The sequence below is a fragment of the Sipha flava genome, unplaced genomic scaffold (genome assembly GCF_003268045.1).
Source record: "Sipha flava isolate LNK unplaced genomic scaffold, YSA_version1 80_pilon_pilon, whole genome shotgun sequence".
Lineage (NCBI taxonomy): Eukaryota > Metazoa > Arthropoda > Insecta > Hemiptera > Aphididae > Sipha > Sipha flava.
The window spans coordinates 1,505,145-1,527,475 of NW_020273622.1; the positions used below are offsets into that span (position 1 = coordinate 1,505,145).

At 30.4% G+C, this 22,331-nt stretch overlaps 2 protein-coding genes across 3 annotated transcripts; both read left to right on the forward strand.

Moving 5' to 3' along the window:
• The first annotated feature begins 2,106 nt into the window (after positions 1-2,106).
• LOC112693123 (tubulin-folding cofactor B-like) lies at positions 2,107-2,469 on the forward strand. The gene has a single exon (XM_025568046.1). It carries the CDS (start codon positions 2,107-2,109, stop codon positions 2,467-2,469), a length of 363 nt encoding a protein of 120 aa, XP_025423831.1.
• A 9,181-nt stretch (positions 2,470-11,650) lies between these two features.
• LOC112693058 (histamine H2 receptor) lies at positions 11,651-21,098 on the forward strand. 2 transcript variants are annotated; one of them, XM_025567945.1, is made up of 5 exons: positions 11,651-11,905; positions 15,321-15,486; positions 15,621-15,825; positions 17,731-18,037; positions 20,401-21,098. In XM_025567945.1, exons 2-5 carry the CDS (start codon positions 15,426-15,428, stop codon positions 20,731-20,733), a joined length of 906 nt encoding a protein of 301 aa, XP_025423730.1. In that variant the 5' UTR covers positions 11,651-11,905; positions 15,321-15,425; the 3' UTR covers positions 20,734-21,098. The 2 variants fall into 2 exon arrangements, with proteins under 2 accessions (XP_025423730.1, XP_025423731.1); XM_025567946.1 differs by lacking the exon at positions 11,651-11,905 and adding an exon at positions 12,619-13,030.
• The last annotated feature ends 1,233 nt before the right edge of the window (positions 21,099-22,331 follow it).

The following is a 22,331-nucleotide window of genomic DNA, read 5'->3' on the forward strand; positions in this document are numbered from 1 at the left end:
TAGGTAACGTATAAAAGTTATAATTTAACCTTGATTCTCATTTCGGCCGTAACGTTCATCATGAACACACGTACAATACATTGTCTCATTCGCTTCGTAATCGTTATGCGCACTCTTTAGTAATTTATTTTGGTCATTATTGACTATCAGTTCCAACTTATAATTACATTATAACGATGAATAATGCACAGAATACCAGTACCGCTTAACCGGGTACACCGAAACCCACAAAACGAAATTTATCAGCCTCGATTCACCAGCTCAAAATGACTAAAAAACCAAAGTCTATGTTTCACCAAACCGTTTTGCCCCCCTCACCACTGATGATAATAACGACGTACATAACAACAATTTTGTCTTTAACCAACCTTAATGGTGATCCAGTGAACCTGTTTCACAAGAGACATGGGTTCCTCGGCTCCACCTATCCACGTCAAAAACATTTCAAACTATTCCGCCTTCAGTAAGGTATTAATCAACATCACCGACCAAAATGGTTTTACTTGTAGGTCAAACTCATCACACATCATACAACCAGCAGGTCGCCAAAACTTTAATAAAATTATGGATAGTTTACACAAAACTAATGCTAGTTTCCATTCACACATCCCTCATCACCTTCGCACAAATAGGATCGTAATCAGAAACCTACACTTTTCCAACTTAAGTAATGACATTATTAATACTTTAGTTGAGTTGGAACACTCAGTTAAATTCATATACAACGTCAAAAATAAAAACATGTCCTTTACCATTATTCTTTATGGATATTTTAACACAAGCCAATGACAAAGACGTTCTCGAAATGAAGTATCTAATTCTAATCTAAATCAATACCAAAATCTCGATTGAGAAACCGCATAAGAAAAAACGTGGTCCTCCATAGTGTCACAACTGTAAATTCTACGGACACACAAAATAATTGTCACCACGAACCTAAATGCGTTAAGTGTGATGATAACCACCCCACAAAAAAGTACTCTAAAGACCATCACAGTCCTACCAAATGTGCCCTTTGCAATGAGGAATACACAGCTAACTACAAAGGATGCCTAGTTTACAAAGCAGCATAAAAAAACAGTTCCAAATGTCACTCCGACCAAAAACTCTGATTTTAACGCCCAGTCTAAAATCAAATCGTATGCGGAAACCACCAAAAATTAAAACTCATATAGAACACAAAATTTCCGATACTTTTTCAACTTTTATATTTAATTTAAAATGAATAATTAGTCCCCTTATTTCTCTTCTGTCAACAGTCTTAAAAGCTCTTACAACTAACAGCAGTATTTAAATTAAGAATAACCTAATTAAATACATTATCAATGTCAATTATAAAATCAAATATCATTCCTACAAATTTTATAAATTTGTATTAATATAAATAAAAAATAAACATGCAGACATAATTATATAATTATAATTAGTTTATATTATAAGAATCTCAAACTTGTAATAGCACTCGGTGTGCTGAAACATTTAAATCAACAATAAATATAAATGAAAAAATCCTTGATTCTTAAGGGCTTGAATACCAGTAAATCATTAATTGATGATTCATTCAAAAGATAAATAAAAACTAAAACTTCTTTTTTAAATAGTGTTTAACTTATGTTAAACTTATATATGATATATCAAAAAGTGTTAGTACAAAAAATGTGCCAAAATTATGTATATATAGAAAAATAGAAAATATGACTGAATATTTATTACCTATTTTCAATGTATGAAAACATGTGTAGGTTAAATAAATTACTTAAAATTTCATAATGCAACAATATTAAAAATAATGGCTCATTTTGAATTTTTTAATGGGTAGGGCCACCCGTAATTTTTTAAAAGTAGATATTTTTTCGAAGTTTTCAACCATTATTTTGATGACGAGGAGGTTGTTCGACCCTCCCCCCTTATTCTTGCCATTAAATATACTATCGATAGCAAGTTAATATACTATTACGATGCGAATTTACTCCCGAAAAGGTAGAAAATATAATGATGAGCAGCGGATTATTTGTAGTATACGGAGAACAATGTATCATATATACAGTTTTCAGTTTATAAAAAATTATAGTACCTACCTACTATCGTTTTTCTTAGGAACCGCTAATGAGTTTTTTGAAGAAAAACCAACTAGGTAAATTCAATCCGGATTATCAGAAGCAACGAAAAATAGAAAGAGAGCAACAAGAGATCATGGAAAAAGAACAAATAGAAAAAATTGAAGTTGGACAACGTTGTTGCATTCGTTTATCGAATAAACCTGTCCGAACCGGTACAGTCATGTATAAAGGACGATTAAATGGTAAACATGGCTATTGGGTGGGAGTGAAATACGACAAGCCATACGGCAGACACGATGGTTGTTTGGACGGTAAACGATATTTTGAAACTTCTCATAAACACGGATCTTTCATTACTCCTTCGGCTATTGAAATTGGCGATTTATCAGCAATTGATGATGAACTCTAAGCATACTTGTATTTACAAGTCTTATTATCATTCTTAGTACTTTCTATTGTAATTCCAAATATATGCTTCAGACAATACATTTTTATGATTTGTTAATACATTTATTTTTGTAATTTGTGTATGGATTCAACGAAAAAGAAATTTAGTAATATGTTAACTATTAAAATTTTTAAATTTTTTATTTATTTTTCGGTTAGCTTACCTAAGATGTATGGAAAAATCCGAAGTCGAATGTATGATATAATGTAATCATTACACTGTAATCATACTGATGTGACTAATCCCTAAGACTCAAAAGTTCATTCTCCAAAAACTATTAAAAATGAGCTAATTATGTATTCAATATTTTAATCTTGCATTTAAAATAATCGTTTATACAACAACGGCTTTAAATAATATGGAAAATTAAAATTTATACGTATATAAAGATCAGAACGTTTTTATAACGCAGTATTCCAGACACTGTCGACAGTTAACTTTATGTATTAGGCAACATTTTGAAGTGGGAAAAGGCCACGTAAATGTTTGGTAAATACAAACTGATGCAATAAATCATTTCAAGTATACTTGAAAGTTTTTAATGCTTTCACAAATAAACATAATATTGCTACGAGTCCAGCGTATTCGAGAAGAAAACGATTAACGATGTAGATACGAGGCGTTTAATTTCAATTTATATAATTCAACCATTATAAACCAATTATATAAAATTGTTCAACTTAATTTTGAATATTATTTGTTTATTTAAACTGACGTTTTAATTTTTCATTCTAATGACGATATATTTTTCAACAATAATATTCTAACATACCTACACATTATATGATATTTGTATAAAGTTTATTTATTGTTGGATAGTCAATAAGCAAATCATAAGTATGCAGTTAAATAACATTTTATATTAAAATATGAATACATAAAAAACTCTGAAAATATGCAAAAATCTATGACAAATTAAATTTCATTTTTTAACTTGTTAGATTGATCTACCATTGATAAATTAAAACGGCGAAGCTCTAAAAATTTAGTTGAGCGAAAAATATTTAAAAATGCCACAGTATCTAAATATTGGTCTCAACTGGGTACCGGGGGAAGATGGTATTGATGGTGTTTACTCGAAAATTATTGATGTTTAAAAGAAAAATGTATATTTAAATTACATATTTTTTTTCTTCCTACCAACCAAGATGTCCAATAGTAGTGAAATTTGAAAGCGCATTTTGATGGAAAACAGAAATATATTTTATATATTTTATATAATAATATAATCATTACAAAACAGTAGAAAATCAGTTTCATAAAATGTTATTAGTGATTTTAGAAGAAAAAAAAGAACACTTATTGAACAACCTTTGGTGTTCCATACTCAGTGTTGTGTATTATCTAGATAAAAACATTAATATTTTTATCTTATCTAGATAATAATAATTTGAAGTATCTTATTATCAAACTTTTTAAATAAAATGGTTATCTAAGATAAATTATCTAAATAATTTTGAAAAAGATAATTTTTTTTGTGGGAAGTGAAGCGAGAAATAATAAACACTAAGTATTACCGTTTGTACGTTTTAAATTTTAAATATCCATATTCTATAAACGACGAAAAGGTATTGTAAAATTATTTACACAGAAAATATAAAAGTGGACGTATTTCAAATAATACCATTCAATTTTATAACGATTAACTTTATTTTTTATATAACTGACGACTGAGCGATATCAGCGATACTAGGTGATACGCTGCCTAATGCTTACACCCGAAATTTAATATACATATACCTAATAGCTAATATTATACTCATATAATAATAATATAGACAATAATTATGTGAAAACATGGATATAAAACGTCAATCTTTGGTTGGAAAGTTCCATAAATAACAATGTATAAACTTAGATTAAAGTAATAAATAATAATAAAGCCAACCAGTAACCACTGAATAGTGGCCACGGCTATATAGTATTAGTGTATATAGATCTTAAATCGAATTAGTGAATACTGAGAATAGTAACAAGGTAACAGTAATCACTTATTTGTTATTGGTAAATACGTATGGTTAAATAAAATAAATATACCGATTTATATGGAATATTTTAAAATTATGATATATTTAATCAAGCATGAGTTTCATAAATATAATGTACATACATACAGATTGCATTAAAAATTATAAATTGTCCGTCAGAGACCAGTATTAATAACATTAATAATACTATTTTTAGTATCTTACATTCATACTTTGCTACGTTAACGTTCCATCGACCATCATTGTTATTAGTTATTTTTGGCTGTTCGACGTTGGTAACTAGTTGTTCTTATTTCTCAATTTAACATGGATAAATTTATTTCTCAAGAGAGGAAACGGATTCATGAAGATAATTCTGACATTACAGGTATATGTTTAAATCATACAAATCATATAACTAGATACATTTTTAATTATACATTATTTAAATTATAATAAATTAATTTGATCTGTTAACTGATTAATAACATAAAATAAAAAGAAATAAAAATAATTTATTTATAATATCTTAAAATATTTATGTTTAAAAAATTTGGGTAATAAAAAATAAAAATAGGTTTATGTACAGTTTTTTGTCTAAATTAGCAAAATTAATTAAGATTATTTTAAACTAATTAAATCATAAGTAATAATTAATATTTTTATTTATAGAAAAATAACCATTTTACAAAGTTCTGAATGATGAAACTATTTAAATTATGTTTTTATCTAGTTTTATCTGTTTTTTTTATACCTAGTTAAATGAAGTTATCTTTTATCTATTATCCAGATAAATTTTTAAATAGTTATCTATTATCTTATCCAGATAATATTTTGGTTATCTATGTAAAACACTGTCCATACTATTTATACCATTTGTAACTTTTTTAAATCATTATATAAATAAATAAACAAATAGTTTATGTATATATAGAAATAAATAAATAAATAAATAATAACTTAGTCCCTATAAGTTGTACACTATAGCCTGTAGCTTAGCTTTGTATGTACCTGGCGGTGTATTTTAAATTCTAAATCAGTCGTACCAGTACTTTACAATTATAATAGTACTTCAGGCTAAGCTTTAATTTATTTACGATATATATATATATACATATTCGTATTTATTTATTTGTATATTAAATACAAGTATTAACCATTTAATAATTTTTTAAATCACCAACTCAGCGTACACAAACATTAAAATAAAATATTCCTAATTTTATACCAGGAACAAATAAAGCTATATTAATTTCAATGTATAAAACTAGTTGGGTAGAATATTATGGTGCGTTCCAAAGATTCATTGCAATTTATTGTCAGATTTTATACATGTTAGAAAAGTTAGAGAATCATCATAATTTTGATACTTCGTCTAAATCTTCATAATTACTTAATGCTATTATTCAAAGCTAGTTTGCTATTAGCTTAAATCTGGTGGATTATTTTCTCTGACTTTACCCCCTTGAAAAGTTCTACAAAAAATAAATTGTGATATTTATGAAGAATGCAAACGAATCAAAAATATATTCAAAATTTTAATGAAAAAATGAGAAAACGCCAACAAAGAGTTTTTCCGTTTGATTTAATAAATATAAAAACATGTTGAAATCGGTTAATGGTGAAATAGCTATGCCAATAATTAATTCTTACTAAACTAAACCAACGATCTCGAAGAATATTTTGGAATTTCAATTTGCATACTAGAACCCCTTAGGAATTTTTAAATTAACTCCATGATTGATTTAATAACAAGTTTTGTGTCAATAAAATATATGAAAATATTAAACCTTGTGTCAGTTTTATATTTCTAATTCAAACTCACTAGCTATTGAAGCGAATTTTTACTATGGCAGACAAGATGGACCGACATTTTGAAAAAAGATAAGCCATCAGATGTTAATAACATTTTTTAGTTTTCAACATTAAAACGCCCCGAAATTTTTTTAAGAAACAGAACCGGGCAAGAAAGATTAAAAGGACTATGCCTAATGTGTACGCATAGAAATATTAAAATTGACTCTGAAGAAGTTATCTAAGGATTTTAAAATATTAAATTTAAATTAAATTAGTATATTAGTAGAATAGTATACATAAATATTCGAATCAGTGATATTCACAGCTGGTGATTGTTAAAGATGCGCTTACTGGACGTTAAAAATACTAATATTAAATTTTAGTATCGATAAATGACTATAAATAATTACAAGAATTTTACTTTTGTAGTATTTTCAATAATAATGGTTTGAGCTTCATGGGCGTTAGTTATCATTCTTCGCTAATGAAATACTGAAATATATCTGCAGAAATTTCATTATAGAGTTTATTAAGTGAGGTACAATAACACTGAAAAGTTTTTAAGGAAATCGGTTTATTTGGCATGATTTAGAAGAATAAAATTTTTATTTTTAGCTTTACTTACATTGATTTTTGGTTTACTGGCTATGTTCCTTTTTAATATTTTTGTAATATTATGTATTAAAATAATTTTTAATATTACTTCTATTATTTATTTATACAATACAATGATTTTTAATAATTTATTGTTACATATTAGTAGATATAAATATTTACGTATTTATAAATATTTGACGGGTTGAGCCCTTTATACAAAAGTGCATAACACATTTATATATACAATAACTAGAAAAATTATTTTACTTGCTATACTAAAATTAATACAAAGATACATTTTATTTATAATTATTTATTAATTTAAAAAGTGAAGGAGTGGTCCACATTGGCAAGGTTAGCCTTACCTAATAATATGCCTAATAAATTCATTATATGTATATATACGAGTAGTTTGAATATTATTTAATATTTTGTATTGATAATATTGTTGTTATTTGTTTTTACATTTATTAGTATTCATTACTTCTATTTTATCCTCTTTTTAATTTTATCCAGAATTATCTCTCATTTGTGCTGAAGTAGCACTAAAGTACTCCATTATTAGGTATTTAACTTATTCACTTCAGATTAACCAATTACTCCCTATACTATTACTGCTAATATATTGCCAATGAAAATGGTCTCTGGACCTTCACTCTGACTCGGAAATTACGTTAAACGACTCAAACCTTTATCAAAATCAACTAAATCTACCATCAAAAATAAACAAATAAATACAATGAGTAAGGGATAAAAGTTATCGAAGTAAAATTCATCTATTGAATATTCATACGTAGTCAAAGAGATTTTTCTACTAAAATTATATTTCAACTACTTTCCTATGCCAATTGTACACAACATTCAATATCTTGGTTTACATGTAAACCTCCGATTTACTCGAGCAACCCATATCCATATCAAACATATTGGTTTAAATAATAATTTGTGTGAACTACGTCATTTTCTTATACATTAACATATCAATCTTAATAATAAATTTTTCCCTATATAAACTCCTTTTACTAATTTGGCTTTATATCATACTGGGATCAATCAAAACTTCTAACACGAATAATATTCAAATATTCTTATCTCAATAATGTATACATCAAATAAAGCCCTGTTCAATGTTTCTAATGACATTCTATAAAAATCTTTAAAATTCTACAAATGTCTAAACTCAAATATACAAAATTATCAAAATTCACTGATCACCAATTTATTCATTTGCACATTGTAATATTCCAGGTGAATTAAAAAAACTCTAAAACAAACATGATTTGGTTATCTCATATCTACCCAATTTTCATTACCTTATGTCAGCGGACAGCAAATGGCGGCCCACAGAAAATTTTATCTAGCCCGCAGACCAGGAATAAAAATAAAAATCGATAGCAAAATACATTGGTTTTTAGTAAAAAACTTTTTATCGATGGAAGCCGGTATTAAACTTGTTCCCCAGTATATCATATCGCTCATATCAGTTTGAATGGGTTAGGTTTTGACCGTATACGGAATGTGTTAATTACTCGTCAACGCCAGTCCGTCAATTACCGTCACCCCCGGTGACTTATTTTCCGTTGTATTACGATATAACTAGCTTCTTTTATTTTTGTGTTTATTTGATTATGGGAAAGAAAAGAAGAAAAGTTGAATTTGAAAACAGATTATTTTTACCTGAGTAAACGGAATTCTTTTGTTTTATTTACCGCTCAAGGAGCCTTGCTAGTTTGTTTGATTTGCCACCATACTTAGCTGTTTTTTAATGTTTTCAAAATTAAACGTTATTATATGACATAAATATATTTAACTTGTTTTATATAAATTTTATAATGTCTTTAAAAAGTATCACTAATGCTTATTTAAAATATATATATAACAATTTTAATTTTGTAACGCTTATAAATCATTTTTGCGATTTTCCAGTAACTTTTTTTTGTTGGCTACAAAGAAAATAATATAAAAGATTTGATATGAATGACTTTTATCTAATTTTCAAGCCTTAACTATAAAAATTTAAAATTTTATGAATGTTTAGCTAAAAAAAAGTAATGGATTTTCGTCAAATCGTTTTGTCAAAATTTAATATTTGACACTCGTATTTTTTTAAAATAAGTTTAAGTTTTTCGTTAATCAGAAATATTTACCTGTTGAAAAGAAGAACTTTGTATACAATTTTCAAGACTTTGTTAAACTGAAATTATTTTATCGATATTTCCGAAATCAAAGAAAACCTGAAAATTCAAATTTTCAATAATTAACTAAAAAAAAACTTTTAAACATTATAACAAGGCTTAAAACCTGTAACCGGTTTGTAACGAAAACCGGTAAAAAACCGTAAATTTGAGAACCAAAAACCGATAACCGCTATTAGTTTTGGAATGTTGGAAGCGGTTATTGGCTATTGGTAATCAAGGTAAATATCTAAATATTAACATCAAAGCGATTACATCGTATTTTCAATCCCGGTTTTATAATCAAAACTTATTCCCGACCAAAATAATTAACGTTTTTTTCGTGGTATTAATACTTGAATTATGTCATGGTTATACTATTATAGTTGAATTTAATTTTCCAGCTATTTTTAAATATTTTTACAATTAATTAGCCCCAAATAGTCCCAATGGCCGTCGAGTATTGCTTATCTGTTGTGAATATCATATTTATAAATAGGTATAACTATACATTATAAATACCGTCATAAACGCCGTCTTCGTGGTGCGCTGATTCTTATTACACACGTTGGTGGAATATAGGCTTAGACCATTTAATATTTATGATATTTTAATACTGTCGTTTTAATATCTGCTCATCCATTTTTTGGTGTACTGTATTATATACAATATAACCAAAAGGTCCCGTGGAAATGTGTCAATCTTAGTATCAGCTTAGAACAAATTATTATTTTTAATTTCGGTTTTTTACCGTTATAAATAAGAAAATTATAAAAATAAAAATTTTTTATGCAATTTAGTTTTTTGATTATCATTATCTTGACCATAATATGTTTTAAACTTTAAAGTAGTTTGAAAAAAATAAATATCGAAATTGAGTGAAATCGACCAAATTAAAGCATATTAAGTTTTTGATTTTGTAATAATAAAAGTTATATTATCAACCCACGAAACGCCTAAATATACGGTTTTAAAAATATGATTTTTTAAAAACCAGTTTGAACCGGCAACCGATTCCCAAAAAACCTTATCATCGTCTTTTAAACAATTAACGGTTATTATAGTTTTTGAAATATCCTTATAGAAACGGTTACCGGTTACCATATTATCAAAATTAAACGATAACCGGTTACCCGTTTTAAAAAATTGTCGGCTCCTACTGGAGCCGATTACCAACTTTATTAAGAACGGTTTTAAGCTCTGCATTATATTATCTATAGCAATCGGTTATATATGTAAATATTTAGTGAAAACGTCATGTCTTTAAGATTAATAATTTTTGAGTTCGAATAAAAATTCAATTCTATAGAAAACCGGTGTGCTGAAAATGTTATAATTTTTCATAATTCTTTTTACAATTATTAAGAAAACTATTAAGAAATTAAAAAAATTATCTCCTATTAGTAACAACAAGAACCCATTTCCTTTTTTTATTTTAGGGATAATTGGAGTACTTCTGGTTGTAATTGTATACACAGACAAACATACACACACAAAATAAACAAATAGTAATGTTTTAATATTAAATTAAATATTTTTTCTATCATATGATGCAACTATATTGTCAAACTATGTTTTTCTCTTGTGTTTATAACCAGTTAATGGCTAAATTATAAAAGTGTATGAATATTTCGGGTACTCAAAAATTGTTTCCGTCTTCGTGAGGAATATCAACCATCACTAACCACACTGATCGCTATCGCCAATCTATCATCTTCGGTCTTTATCGTAACGTAAATACACATAATATTATTATTTTATGATCATCCGAACAATATCATTGGTACACGCTCGGATACTCTCTCGTAAAGAAAGGAATAATAATGTTTCATATAGATTGTGTGAAAGGCGTTTTTAATGTGTTTGCCTGTTTATATTTATATATATTCAATAGAAAGATACATACACACACACACACACACGCACACGTAGGTATATAATAATATGAACGTGCGCGCATGAGCGTGCGTATGTGTGGTGCGTGTTGATGTATGTACGTGTATGTGTGTGTGTGTGTGTGTGTGTGTATGCGTGCATGTCCGCGGTGAAACGCCAAGAGCAGTCCGTGTCCGCTGGAGTTAGATAAGCGCAGATACGACGCGGACATACTGGAGCCGAATGCTGCGTCCTTTGGTTGACGTCACGCGGCGATAGTATTGGCCGAAGGGTAGCGGGTGCAATTGTAGAAATGTATTTGTGTGCGTGTGCGTGTACGTGCGCGGCCGAGAAATTTGTTGGCTGTGGATCGGCGGATAGGGAAGGCACGACGGTCTAAGGAAGGGCGCGGGTGGTGGCTGATGAGAAGGGTAGGGCACGGTGTAGGCTGAGGGTAGGGCCCTGACGGTGGTACGTATGCGCGAGCTTTTTTGCGAACGTGTGCGCGCGTGCTTGTATGTACTTGCGCGGGTGTGTGCGTTTGTGCGTCCTATTGTGTGTGTGCGCGGGCGCCACGGTAGCGCGCGTGCGCTCGCGTGTTTGCGTGTGTAAACGGATAATGACGAGGAGAGGTGATATCGGGTCGTTGCGGGAAGGTCGGCGCGAAGGGGAGGTGGGTGCACGCTAGGTGCGTGTGTGTCAGAAGGGGAGGCGCGCGATTCGGCCGCCGCAGTGTATAATAGTGGTAGTAGTGTAGCTCTTGCAACATTCCGTGTACAATATCTTTCTTTTTCTTTTTTTTTTCTAAAACAAAATTTTTTCGCTTTTTCCACGTCTACCCATTTACAATTATACACATATTTTATACTATATATATATAATCGTGTTGTAAATATAATAATCATCACAATTACAATAATTATTATTCATCTCATCCGCTGCGGTACTTCGACCCCGTCAGCGCGACCGCCATGTTACCGGAATCTGGTGAGCACATACACACACACACACACACACAAACGCACACACACAGACACACGCACACACACACACGCACACACGCACATGCACGCACACACATACATACCCATGCATGCACAAACTCATAAATAAACAAATATGTATATATATTTGTATATATTAATTACGTGTTTTTTTTTTCGCGCGATTAACATCGTCGCGTCGCATTGGTAGTGCACTTGCAGTTATGCAGTCTCCCCGTATCAGTCATTAGAATGTTAGTAATTATTATTATTACCGTACAATTACACGCCGGATTATAAGTGTACGCACACGGTCAGAGTGATACTCCTAAACTGTTCGTTATTTTATTTTATTCCTCTCTCTACCCACCCGCCCAACAAAACGGTGAACTTTTTAATCGCATTCGACTCGTCGATCTTCTCGCGATCGCGACGTTCTTCCCGAGCCCTGCTGGCGGTTAACTGTACGTCCTGCGAACGGTGCAACGGTTGAACCGAGTCCACGGCGAGAGTACACGACACTTCGAAGGTGCACGGCGCGTACGCAACGGGCGACCGGGAGAGTGATAAGTGGTATCGACATAATACATTATGTAACCCCTCCGTCCCAGCGGTTGCCACCGCTGCCGCCGCCGCCGCCGCCGACGCCGCCGCCGCCGCCACCGCCGCTGACGGTCGTCGTTTCGGGGGACATTACGCGATACCGCGCGCGTCGCCCATTGTTCTTGTGCGGACTCACAGCACCGCACGTAGTCGTCGCGAACGTTCCGCGTTAACGATTCCCCGGGTGCCGTGCGCGATTTTCCAACGCGGCCGCAGTAATACTACACGCGTGTATCCTTCTCCGGATTTTGCCATCCGCGCGTTCGATTTCTCCTTCGCCCGAATCCCAGTACCGCACGCGCACGTTTTCTGGTATCTAATCGAGTGTTTTTATTCCCGTTCTCTCCGTGACCCTGAGGCAAGGGACCCGTCGTTTTTTGTTTCTCAGTCGCGGCACAACGTCCGGAAGTCAACGACCGCAATAAAATAATCGAAATCTTCCTCCTCCTCCTCTTCCCCATTATACACTTCCCTCTAACACCGACAAACTATTTCTATATTCGTGTTTGGTTCGCCGATACATCAGGTATGCGCGTCTCGCACAAGTAGAATATCCGTTGCCTATCGATCGATATGGGTTTCATGTACACGTAATGTTCCGTACAACAGTAGAAGTAGCGATAAATGTAGCGATAACAGTATTGGTAATAACTGTAACAACACTAACAGTAGTATCCGTAGTAGTAGTGGTAGTAGTGGTATTAGTACTGTCCGCACTCATCGAATAAGTTGTATTTTCAATATTATTTATGTGGATTTTAATGGTATAACCGTAGGACTTACTAACTTACACATTTTTATTTGAATTCACGTAAGTTTTAATTGAATGTACCTAAGTGATAATTATTCGAAATTTGTTTAGTTACCGTCACAAGTTGGAACTAACAGGATGACTATAATTATAAATATTATGCATTTTTCTGAATTAATCATTATTTATATGTTCATAGGTACATTAATTAGTTAATAAATAAGTGAAATGTACTATCATTATTTATAGACTATCTTCAAAAATCATATTTACGTAGAAAAAACAGTAGAATAAATAAATATGTATTTTTGTTATTCCGGCAGTGACAAATTTGAGAAAAGGAAAATCATAAGTTGATCGTCCCTTTATCAATTTTTTTTAGCCATTATAATATTATGTGTTTATGTAAGGTCTAAAAATAAATAATTTTGATACAAATCTGATATGATTGTCCAGTTTTTATATTGTTCATAATACTATATAATGTTTGTGGTAAACCATATTTTAGATTATGCTCAACAATTTTAAATGCTTTAAATTTCATCTATATTATCTCTGGTTTTTTCTACATAACTCAGCTTTAGAAGTTCTGGATCTTATATTTTATTCGTTTTTCAATTACTTTTACCTAATATGATTGGCCATACTAGTGTCGTTTATTTAATATTAGAAGCCATAAGACATAGTTGAAGGTTCCAAGAAAATAATAGAATACAAATAAGGTTAAGTGTTTGAATAATTTTTTAATTTAATTTTTATTTAAATTAACCATATATGGACATTTTAATAATTTTTAATGTTTTTAAGCACAAATAAAGACATGTAAAGTATTTTTATGAGTTTATATTACTCAATAGTTTTACATTAATACATAAATCTCTTAGGCAACAAACTAATCTTTTAAATGTTTGAAATTTAAATATTAATTTAATGTCAATGTTAATTAAATGTTTGTTTAATACGTGTAGGTATAAATTTTAATATTTTAAATGATAATAAATAAACAGAATAACTTAATTTCATTGTATTTGTTCTTTGACAAAATAAAAAAATTGTATTCAATTTTAATAAAATATTATGTTTATAGTAGAATATATATAAAATTTGAACGATATATTTTTTTTGTAATTTGCAATTGTTTTTACCGGAAGTAAAAATAGTTCTATTTCGACATTAATTCAACATTATTACATAATGAATAAATTATACCATGAATTTATTCATGGTAAATAGATTAGATTTTAAATAATTTGTATAGCACTGCTTGAATATAAAATGTATTTCTAGTTTATAAAAACTTCTTTTATACGTAAAATATGTTTACTACTAGATAATAATTATCTTGATTTATAATCATAGAATATAAAAATATAATAATTATATTGCTAGATACATAACTATTCCTGTTTACGAATATAATCTATTTTTTTATGCATTGGTTGTATATCACAAACAGAAGTACAATTACTGCAAAACATTAAATATTTGTATTTTTACAGTAGTAATATTAATAAATTTATTTCACATTAGACGCTAATTCTTAATTTAACTTGATATGATCGTTCACATGTATCTGCACATTTTACTTTCGTACTTAAATATACTAAAATTTTCATAATTTAATTCGTTCTAATTGCCATTCAATTACTATAAAACTTTGTCTTATTTTTTTTTTTTTTTTAAAAAGTCTTAGCCCTTGAGTATTATTCAGTTATTTTTGTTGGTTGCTAGAACACATAATATAGAAGTATGGCTTCGTTGCTAAATTCCTATGTAGCCATCCATTCAAGAACTATAAATGTCAGACGTATACATATTTAAGCTATAGCTTAATCATAGCACCGAAAGACAATTGCTACTGATCAATTGCGTCATACTATAATCTTTATTTTTTATAGGACATATATTTATACACATTTATGTTGCGATGTTACGTCTTATTCATATATTAGAAATGAGTGTAAATGTAATTATTTCCTAGGTAATAGATAGTAAAGTAGAATAATTGTAAGAAAATTAAAATAATAAATTTTGATCTAATTATATATTATTTTATTTTTTTTAGGCTGTGATGTGTGACAGATAGCAGCAATGGCGGTGGGCACGTACTACTGAAGCCCACCCCCACCACAACCTGGAGCCCTTAACCCAGGCATCGCTGGTGCTCACCATGGCGGTCGCCATCATCCTCCTTAATATCCTCATCATCGCTACATTCACCAACATAAGAGGTAGTATGCATTTACAAATACTTGAATATGTTTTATATAAATTTCGTCTAAAATTTTATAGTGAATAAAAAAAAATAATAATATTAATAATGCATATAAAATCTAAAAAATGAACCCTTTGTACTTGATATTAGGTGGAGGAGAGGTGATGAATGTTTACTTGGTGTCACTGGCTCTGGCTGACTTGCTCTACGGTGTGCTCGTAGTGCCCTTTTCCGTATATCCAGCACTAGTGCAACAATGGGTTTATGGGAAAATCGCTTGTAGAATTATCGGATACATCGAAGTCGCACTATGGACTGTGTCTGCGTATACATTTATGTGGATTAGTGTAGACAGGTAATTAATAAAATGTAATGTTCCAGGGTGATAATAGAAAAATCAAAATATATTTTACAAATTTATTCAAAAATTAAGAAAATCAAAAGCGTTTTGAATAACATTTTTATGGTTGAAATAGTAAGGCTAATCTAGATAAATGACATTTTTTAAAAACATAAAAACAATTAGGGAAATAAATACAATATTAATCGATGGTATTCATTCTTAATGAGTGTGTATAAGCATGGATACTAGTTTTACGACCACATGACTTGAACGTTGTGAAATTGCCTATACTTAACGCCGCTTTAAAAAATTGAACTACTTCAAAGAAATATCAAGTATCTGCTTCTATAACCTTTCATTGGTAAAATTGTGTACATAAAGCACTTGAAATAATGCTTTATTGAAGTGAATCAATACAATTTAGTCGATATTAATAACAATGAAAAATTGTATCAACAAAAGACGTCAAAAAGTTTGAAAACAACATTAACAAATATCATATCGTGCTAATCGACCAATTTCCATAGTGCCCGGAACAAAGTTGGTCTTTTCCCACGTATACCGCGGCAATCGTAACAATGAATTTCCAAGCGTGTACATCGTCACGTAGTGTACAGTATGAATATAGCTTTGCGCATAACACCCGATATCACGCCAATCGGCCAACTCACGTGGCCGTCCGAACAGAGCAGGTTCGTGTGCGAAACACGATTCTTAGCGCGCGCGCTCGTAAATGGTAATAATAACACCGCGGCAGAAACAAAAAAAAAAAAAAAAAAAAAAAATGTACGTGCGTATGTTTTATTATTGTGTGCATGGCGTACACGCTACGATATTTACCGCGCGCTACGTTACCGCTTTGACAACTGCAGTTATGCAGTCGAATCGCATGACGTCGTCGCGTGCTCCGCGCGCTGCATAGATCCGTGCCATCGATGACGCGAGAAACATTAGACCGAAAATAAAAATAAATAAATATTTTCGCGTGCACGCGGATCGCACGTTGTGCAACGGTAATGTAGTCGGTTCGCAGTATTTCGTCCGTTTTTTACGCGGTTGCACGCGAGGGGCGAGAACTTTTAACCTAGTCGGGTGAGCCACTGACCAATCGTTTACGACGGAGGTATATCGTCTTCACGATTTACTAGCCCGCAGTTCCATGCACATTCCACGTGTAAACCACGGAACGAAATATTATTATAACATCATAGACCAACGCTCATGGAACATCAAACATAAAATCGCAATGCTCCAATAAGTATTTTCGTATTTCAACTAATACATCTATCATCTGCGCACGGCTTATTCTGTAAACGCGCAGGAAATAACGTGTGGTGTTAGTTGTACGCATCGGGTGCACCGTACAGTGTAAAATTATTGTGGCGATGGTTGCAGTGGTGCACAACGTTATTACTAAAATCATACAAATGTTCAAAACATGATGTTATTACGAAAGCGAACCGACTACGAGTTTGAGTTTTTTTTTTTTTTTTTTTATGGTGGGCTTATAATCCTTGGCACTGGTAGCTCAGCAAGGCGATCGGGACAAGTAAATTCCGGCTTTCGTCCCGTACCTTACGAGTATAATCTTATCATTCGTCTGTGTAGCACGAAGAAACAACGGAATTGCGATACACGGTCCTGTCGATCAAAGGTGATCAAAGCGTGCAAGAAAATAGAAAATGCGTTTTCGGTATTGTCTAACGAAATGAGAACCGACGTTCTTGATGTTCCATATAGTGTAATGAGTTGGGACTTGGACGTACTCGGTGTGTGCGTTTGATACACCCATACACGCGGTCCAAGTGGTATCGTCGAACAACGCGAATGTTATAGCCGTGTTCAATGCTGTACAATCACCGTGAAAAATTTACTGTGCAGTAACATAGTATTTCGTTGTTGTTTCGCGCGCTGCAGGTACATAGCGGTACGCAAACCGGTCAGGTACTTCACGGTGCAGACGCGCACCAGGTGCCAGTGCTGGATGGCGTTCACGTGGATATCGTCAGCGATGCTGTGCTGCCCGCCGCTGCTCGAGTTCGGCGATCCGGTGTTTGATCAGGACACGGCGGTGTGCATGCTCGACTGGCAGGGCATGGCGGCGTATTCGGTGACGCTGGCCATACTGGTGCTGGGCCCCAGTCTCATCACTATCCTGTACACGTACGTGTACATTTACGGTGCGATCAGACGGCTGCGGCGGGGATTTCTAGCACACGACAAGGTAGATGGCATAATTATGACGAGCACCCAGCAATACGGTGGTTTTCAGTCGTACTATAACAATAAGAATAATATTCATAATAATAACCAGTGGCGCGAATTGGGTGAGAGGTTGTAACCATACTCTGAAATGTTAGACTTAACGTATTACGATGTTGCAAATCATTCACTACGTTTCAAACACGAACTTGTATAGGTACTTAATCCGTTTAGTGATTTTATTTTTCTATAAACATGCATTTGATAGTGATACATTTATTTAATTTATTTATTTTTTTTCATTAATTTGATCATTAAATCATATGCTCGATAAAGAAGCGCGCACATTGCTAATTATTTGACTTCAAAAATGAAACATATAGTTAGTAAAAAATGTTTCATGCTTTAAGTTTACCGTGACAACACTTAAAGTCTTGAAATACCTAAACTTGGTATTTTCATTTTTTACCAAAAATGTTCCTCAACTTTAATCTTCATTTTGATCTGGAGCTAAGCTTTTTAAAGTTTTCAGATTAGTCTACTATAAGCCGAAAGCGTAAAAACCTTAGTGTTGCTAAAATATTTCTTTAAAAACTTTAATCTTATATAACATTGGTTCACGTTTTCAGTCTCATAATTTGGTTTGAAGTAATTTCATGATCAAAAGACTCAAAAAAAAAAAAAAATGTTTGTTAAAGAGCATATTATTTTATGTATCATTAAATAAAATAAAACAATAATACATGTTAATGTAGTGGTGTCAATTAGGTTTTTAGGGCTGCAGAAAATTTGTAGAGCAAACAAACTTGCCGATGTCTTTGCCCCCCCCTCTTGCAATACCTAACTATGTTTTGTCATATTCTAAATTTGAATAAAATTTATTACAATTACATTTAAATTAATACTTTGCAATACATTTTATGAAGGTAAGACAAGAATATGATATAAAGAACACATTTCTAGACTAAAATTAAAAAAGACCATGGTTCAAATTTCGCTAAACATGTTTAAAAAAAATAACCATTATATACATTATGATATCGTTACAAACTTAGAAATACTAAATACTCAATATAAAATTTGCATTAATCCAGTTTTAGAAGAGTAACACATATACAATGAAAAAAAGGAAAATAATTTTAATATTTTAAATTTACAAATCTAATTTAAAAATAATATCCTATATCAATATATTCAACATTTATATATTTCTTAAAATATTCATTTTAAATAATCTTTCCTATTAAAATACATTATTTCTATGTAAAACGACCAATTTTTCTTAATATATTCCTTCCTTTATTTTTTCATAATCAGTCGCCATTTTATTAACTTTGTATCATGTAACCGATTAAATAATTATAATACAATATTATATTTAATATTATATTAATATAATTTAATTTATAATATTTAATTAATATGTTTATACTATTTTTATATAGGTTTATGCTTTGTAAATACCTGATGACGAATTTTTAATTCAAAACTGGTCGTACGCATTATATAATAATTCTTCAGGTTATGCATTAATTAATTAATTTATTTCTACGTGTAAACTATTTATTTGTATATAAATTTACGAGTATCAACATTTACTAGTTTTCGTTTTAATTTATTATTCATATTTTATTATAAAATATAATTATGCTAGTGCTACAGTGCATCAACACGAAATTAATTATTGGTTCTTAAAATATAAATTAGTTTTTTTTTTATATTATTGATATTGCAGTTGGCATAGTTTTTGAATATTTAAATAAAATACATTTTTATTTTTAAAAAAAATAGTACACATGATATTTTAATGTCACATTTAAAATACTCTTGTGACCCTGACCCTGTAATATTTTCACGTTTACGACACTGTGTGACCCCAGTTTACGCCACTGTTAACACGATTGTTAAATTTGTTGTTATAGTTAAATATTAATGCATACTAGCTTATAGTATTGTTTTTTTGGTATAACATTAAATTAACTGGCCAGTTATTATTGGCTAGTAATTTGAAAAAAGGAGAAGTGTCTCAATTTAAAAATTAAGAAAATTTAAATGTTTATTGCAAACGTTTATGGGCAAGGAGTCAATGAAATTAATTCAAATTACATAATATTAGAACTATTAAGAATAAATATTTAGATATAAAATTATTTAATTTAATTTATGTAAATTATTTAAATTATTAAAAACTTTTGTGGTACTCCGAGTCCTCGAATTGCTTGCAAAACAATCATGTATTGATAATTTATTTTTGTTTAATTATTCTTCAGTGAAGATGTACGCCAATACTGAATAACAATATTATAATACGTTAAACGTGTAGTTGGAAATGTGTTTAGCATTATGCCATTTAATGTTATATGCCATTGTTTTATCTGCACGCAGGAATACGTAACAGCATTATCCGAAAACTTGTCCAATCCTACGCATGTCACGTCATTCGTGTTGATCGTGTCGTTCTGGGTTTGTTGGACACCATTGATGTCCATTAAAGCGTACCAACAGTTAGGTGGCGTACCAGCGGTGCCCGGCCAGGTCCGTTTCGCCGCGTTGTGGCTGGGCATATCCAACTCGGTGTGGAAAGCGTTTGTGCTCATTTTTCTTAGCCCGCAGTTCCGCGTCATGCTCAGATTGTTGTGTTTGACGGTATTTTGTAAACGGAAAAGTCGCGCAGAACTTGAGCTACTACAACTCGACATGGAAGATCACTTCCTCTAAGTTAAGTATTATGTTGATGTTTTTTTTTTTTTTTTTTTTAATCATTATTATTGTTAAACTTTGTTTTGTTATTAATCGAATGTTCTTCCCGAGAACAATCATTCGTCCATTTGTTTACGTTTTATTCAGATGAAAAAAAATGTTTCAAACGAAAACTAATTATTAAATTTGTCGTTGATTGTACCCCCGAACTCGTGAATGTATTCATGAACTAGGAAAATTTTTAATTAGTATGCCGATAGAATCAGTAATCATACATGTCATACTAAATCGTGTTTTTCGGAACATTGTAGAAACAAATTATTTTTTATAGACTGTTTTTGAATTATTAACTATTGTTTTAAGACAACTTGTAAATTAATAGATCAGTTAATCATGTATGAATATATATTTCACGGGCAAATAAAATTTGTACGTATATCATCATAATAATAGAGTTGGGCAACAATTTATCGAAAAATATCTCTTCATTCTTATAATTTTCAATGAAATAACAAATTTTACTTGATTGCAGGGCTTCCAATTAATAATCAATTTATACATAATTTATTAAATCTTATAAGCTAAATTTAAATTCAATTATATTCAGTCGATATTCAATAAATCGTTTTTATTTGAAAATAATACTACTCACTCTTAATACGGAGCCCAACTTTAAAAAAATGATAAAATTATTTATATGATTAACTTTTTATCATGATTTTGATTATCATTATATGAAAATATGCCTAATTTTTTTAAATCACAACGAATTTGTTTTGTTGAGGTTTGAAATGTTTGAATATAGGTGTAGTCCAATAATATGTAAACAAACGAAATGCGCATTTTAACATTAATCACTTTTGGAATTATATTTTAATACGAGTTGTTTGTTCCTACAGTAGTGTTATTATTATTATTATTATCATAATAATTATTATTATTTTTACTATAATGACTTGAGCCTGCCACATTTTCATAAATTGTTCAATTTAATAATTTCATCGCACCGATTGAAAAACAAACAATCAATTAAATTAGAATTATTTTCTAATTTAGTACATTCATTTGATTAAGATTATTTAATTTTTGAAAAACACCAATTGAAACAAATTTATGTTAATTTGCTATAAATTTAAGTTTTATAAATGCTACTTTTGAAAACATTTTTCGTGTTATGTATTATTTACGTATATGTATAATAGTTGAAAATTAAAAATTAAAATTTTAAAACATGAACGTTAATTTAATATATTTATCATGTTTTTATTTAAAATACAGAGTATCGGCGTTCATTAAAGAGACTTTAATACGTTTTGAATAACATTACAAAATAATTGCGAATTTTAATATCGATATGTTTAAAATTTTTTTAATAATTATAACTGTTTTATAAAACTAAAATATTTTGAATGCGTTAATATGAGAATAAATTATAATTATCAATTTTCTTCTGTATTTATTTTTAATTTCTCATATATTTTAATTTTTAATCCATCCATTGGTGTTTTCAATTATTAAAAATGTTAATCACATCTTGTACTAACCATACTACCAAATTATAATAATAAAAAAATCATAGAATATGACAGGGTTAGTTTACTTTATCACAATTTCGA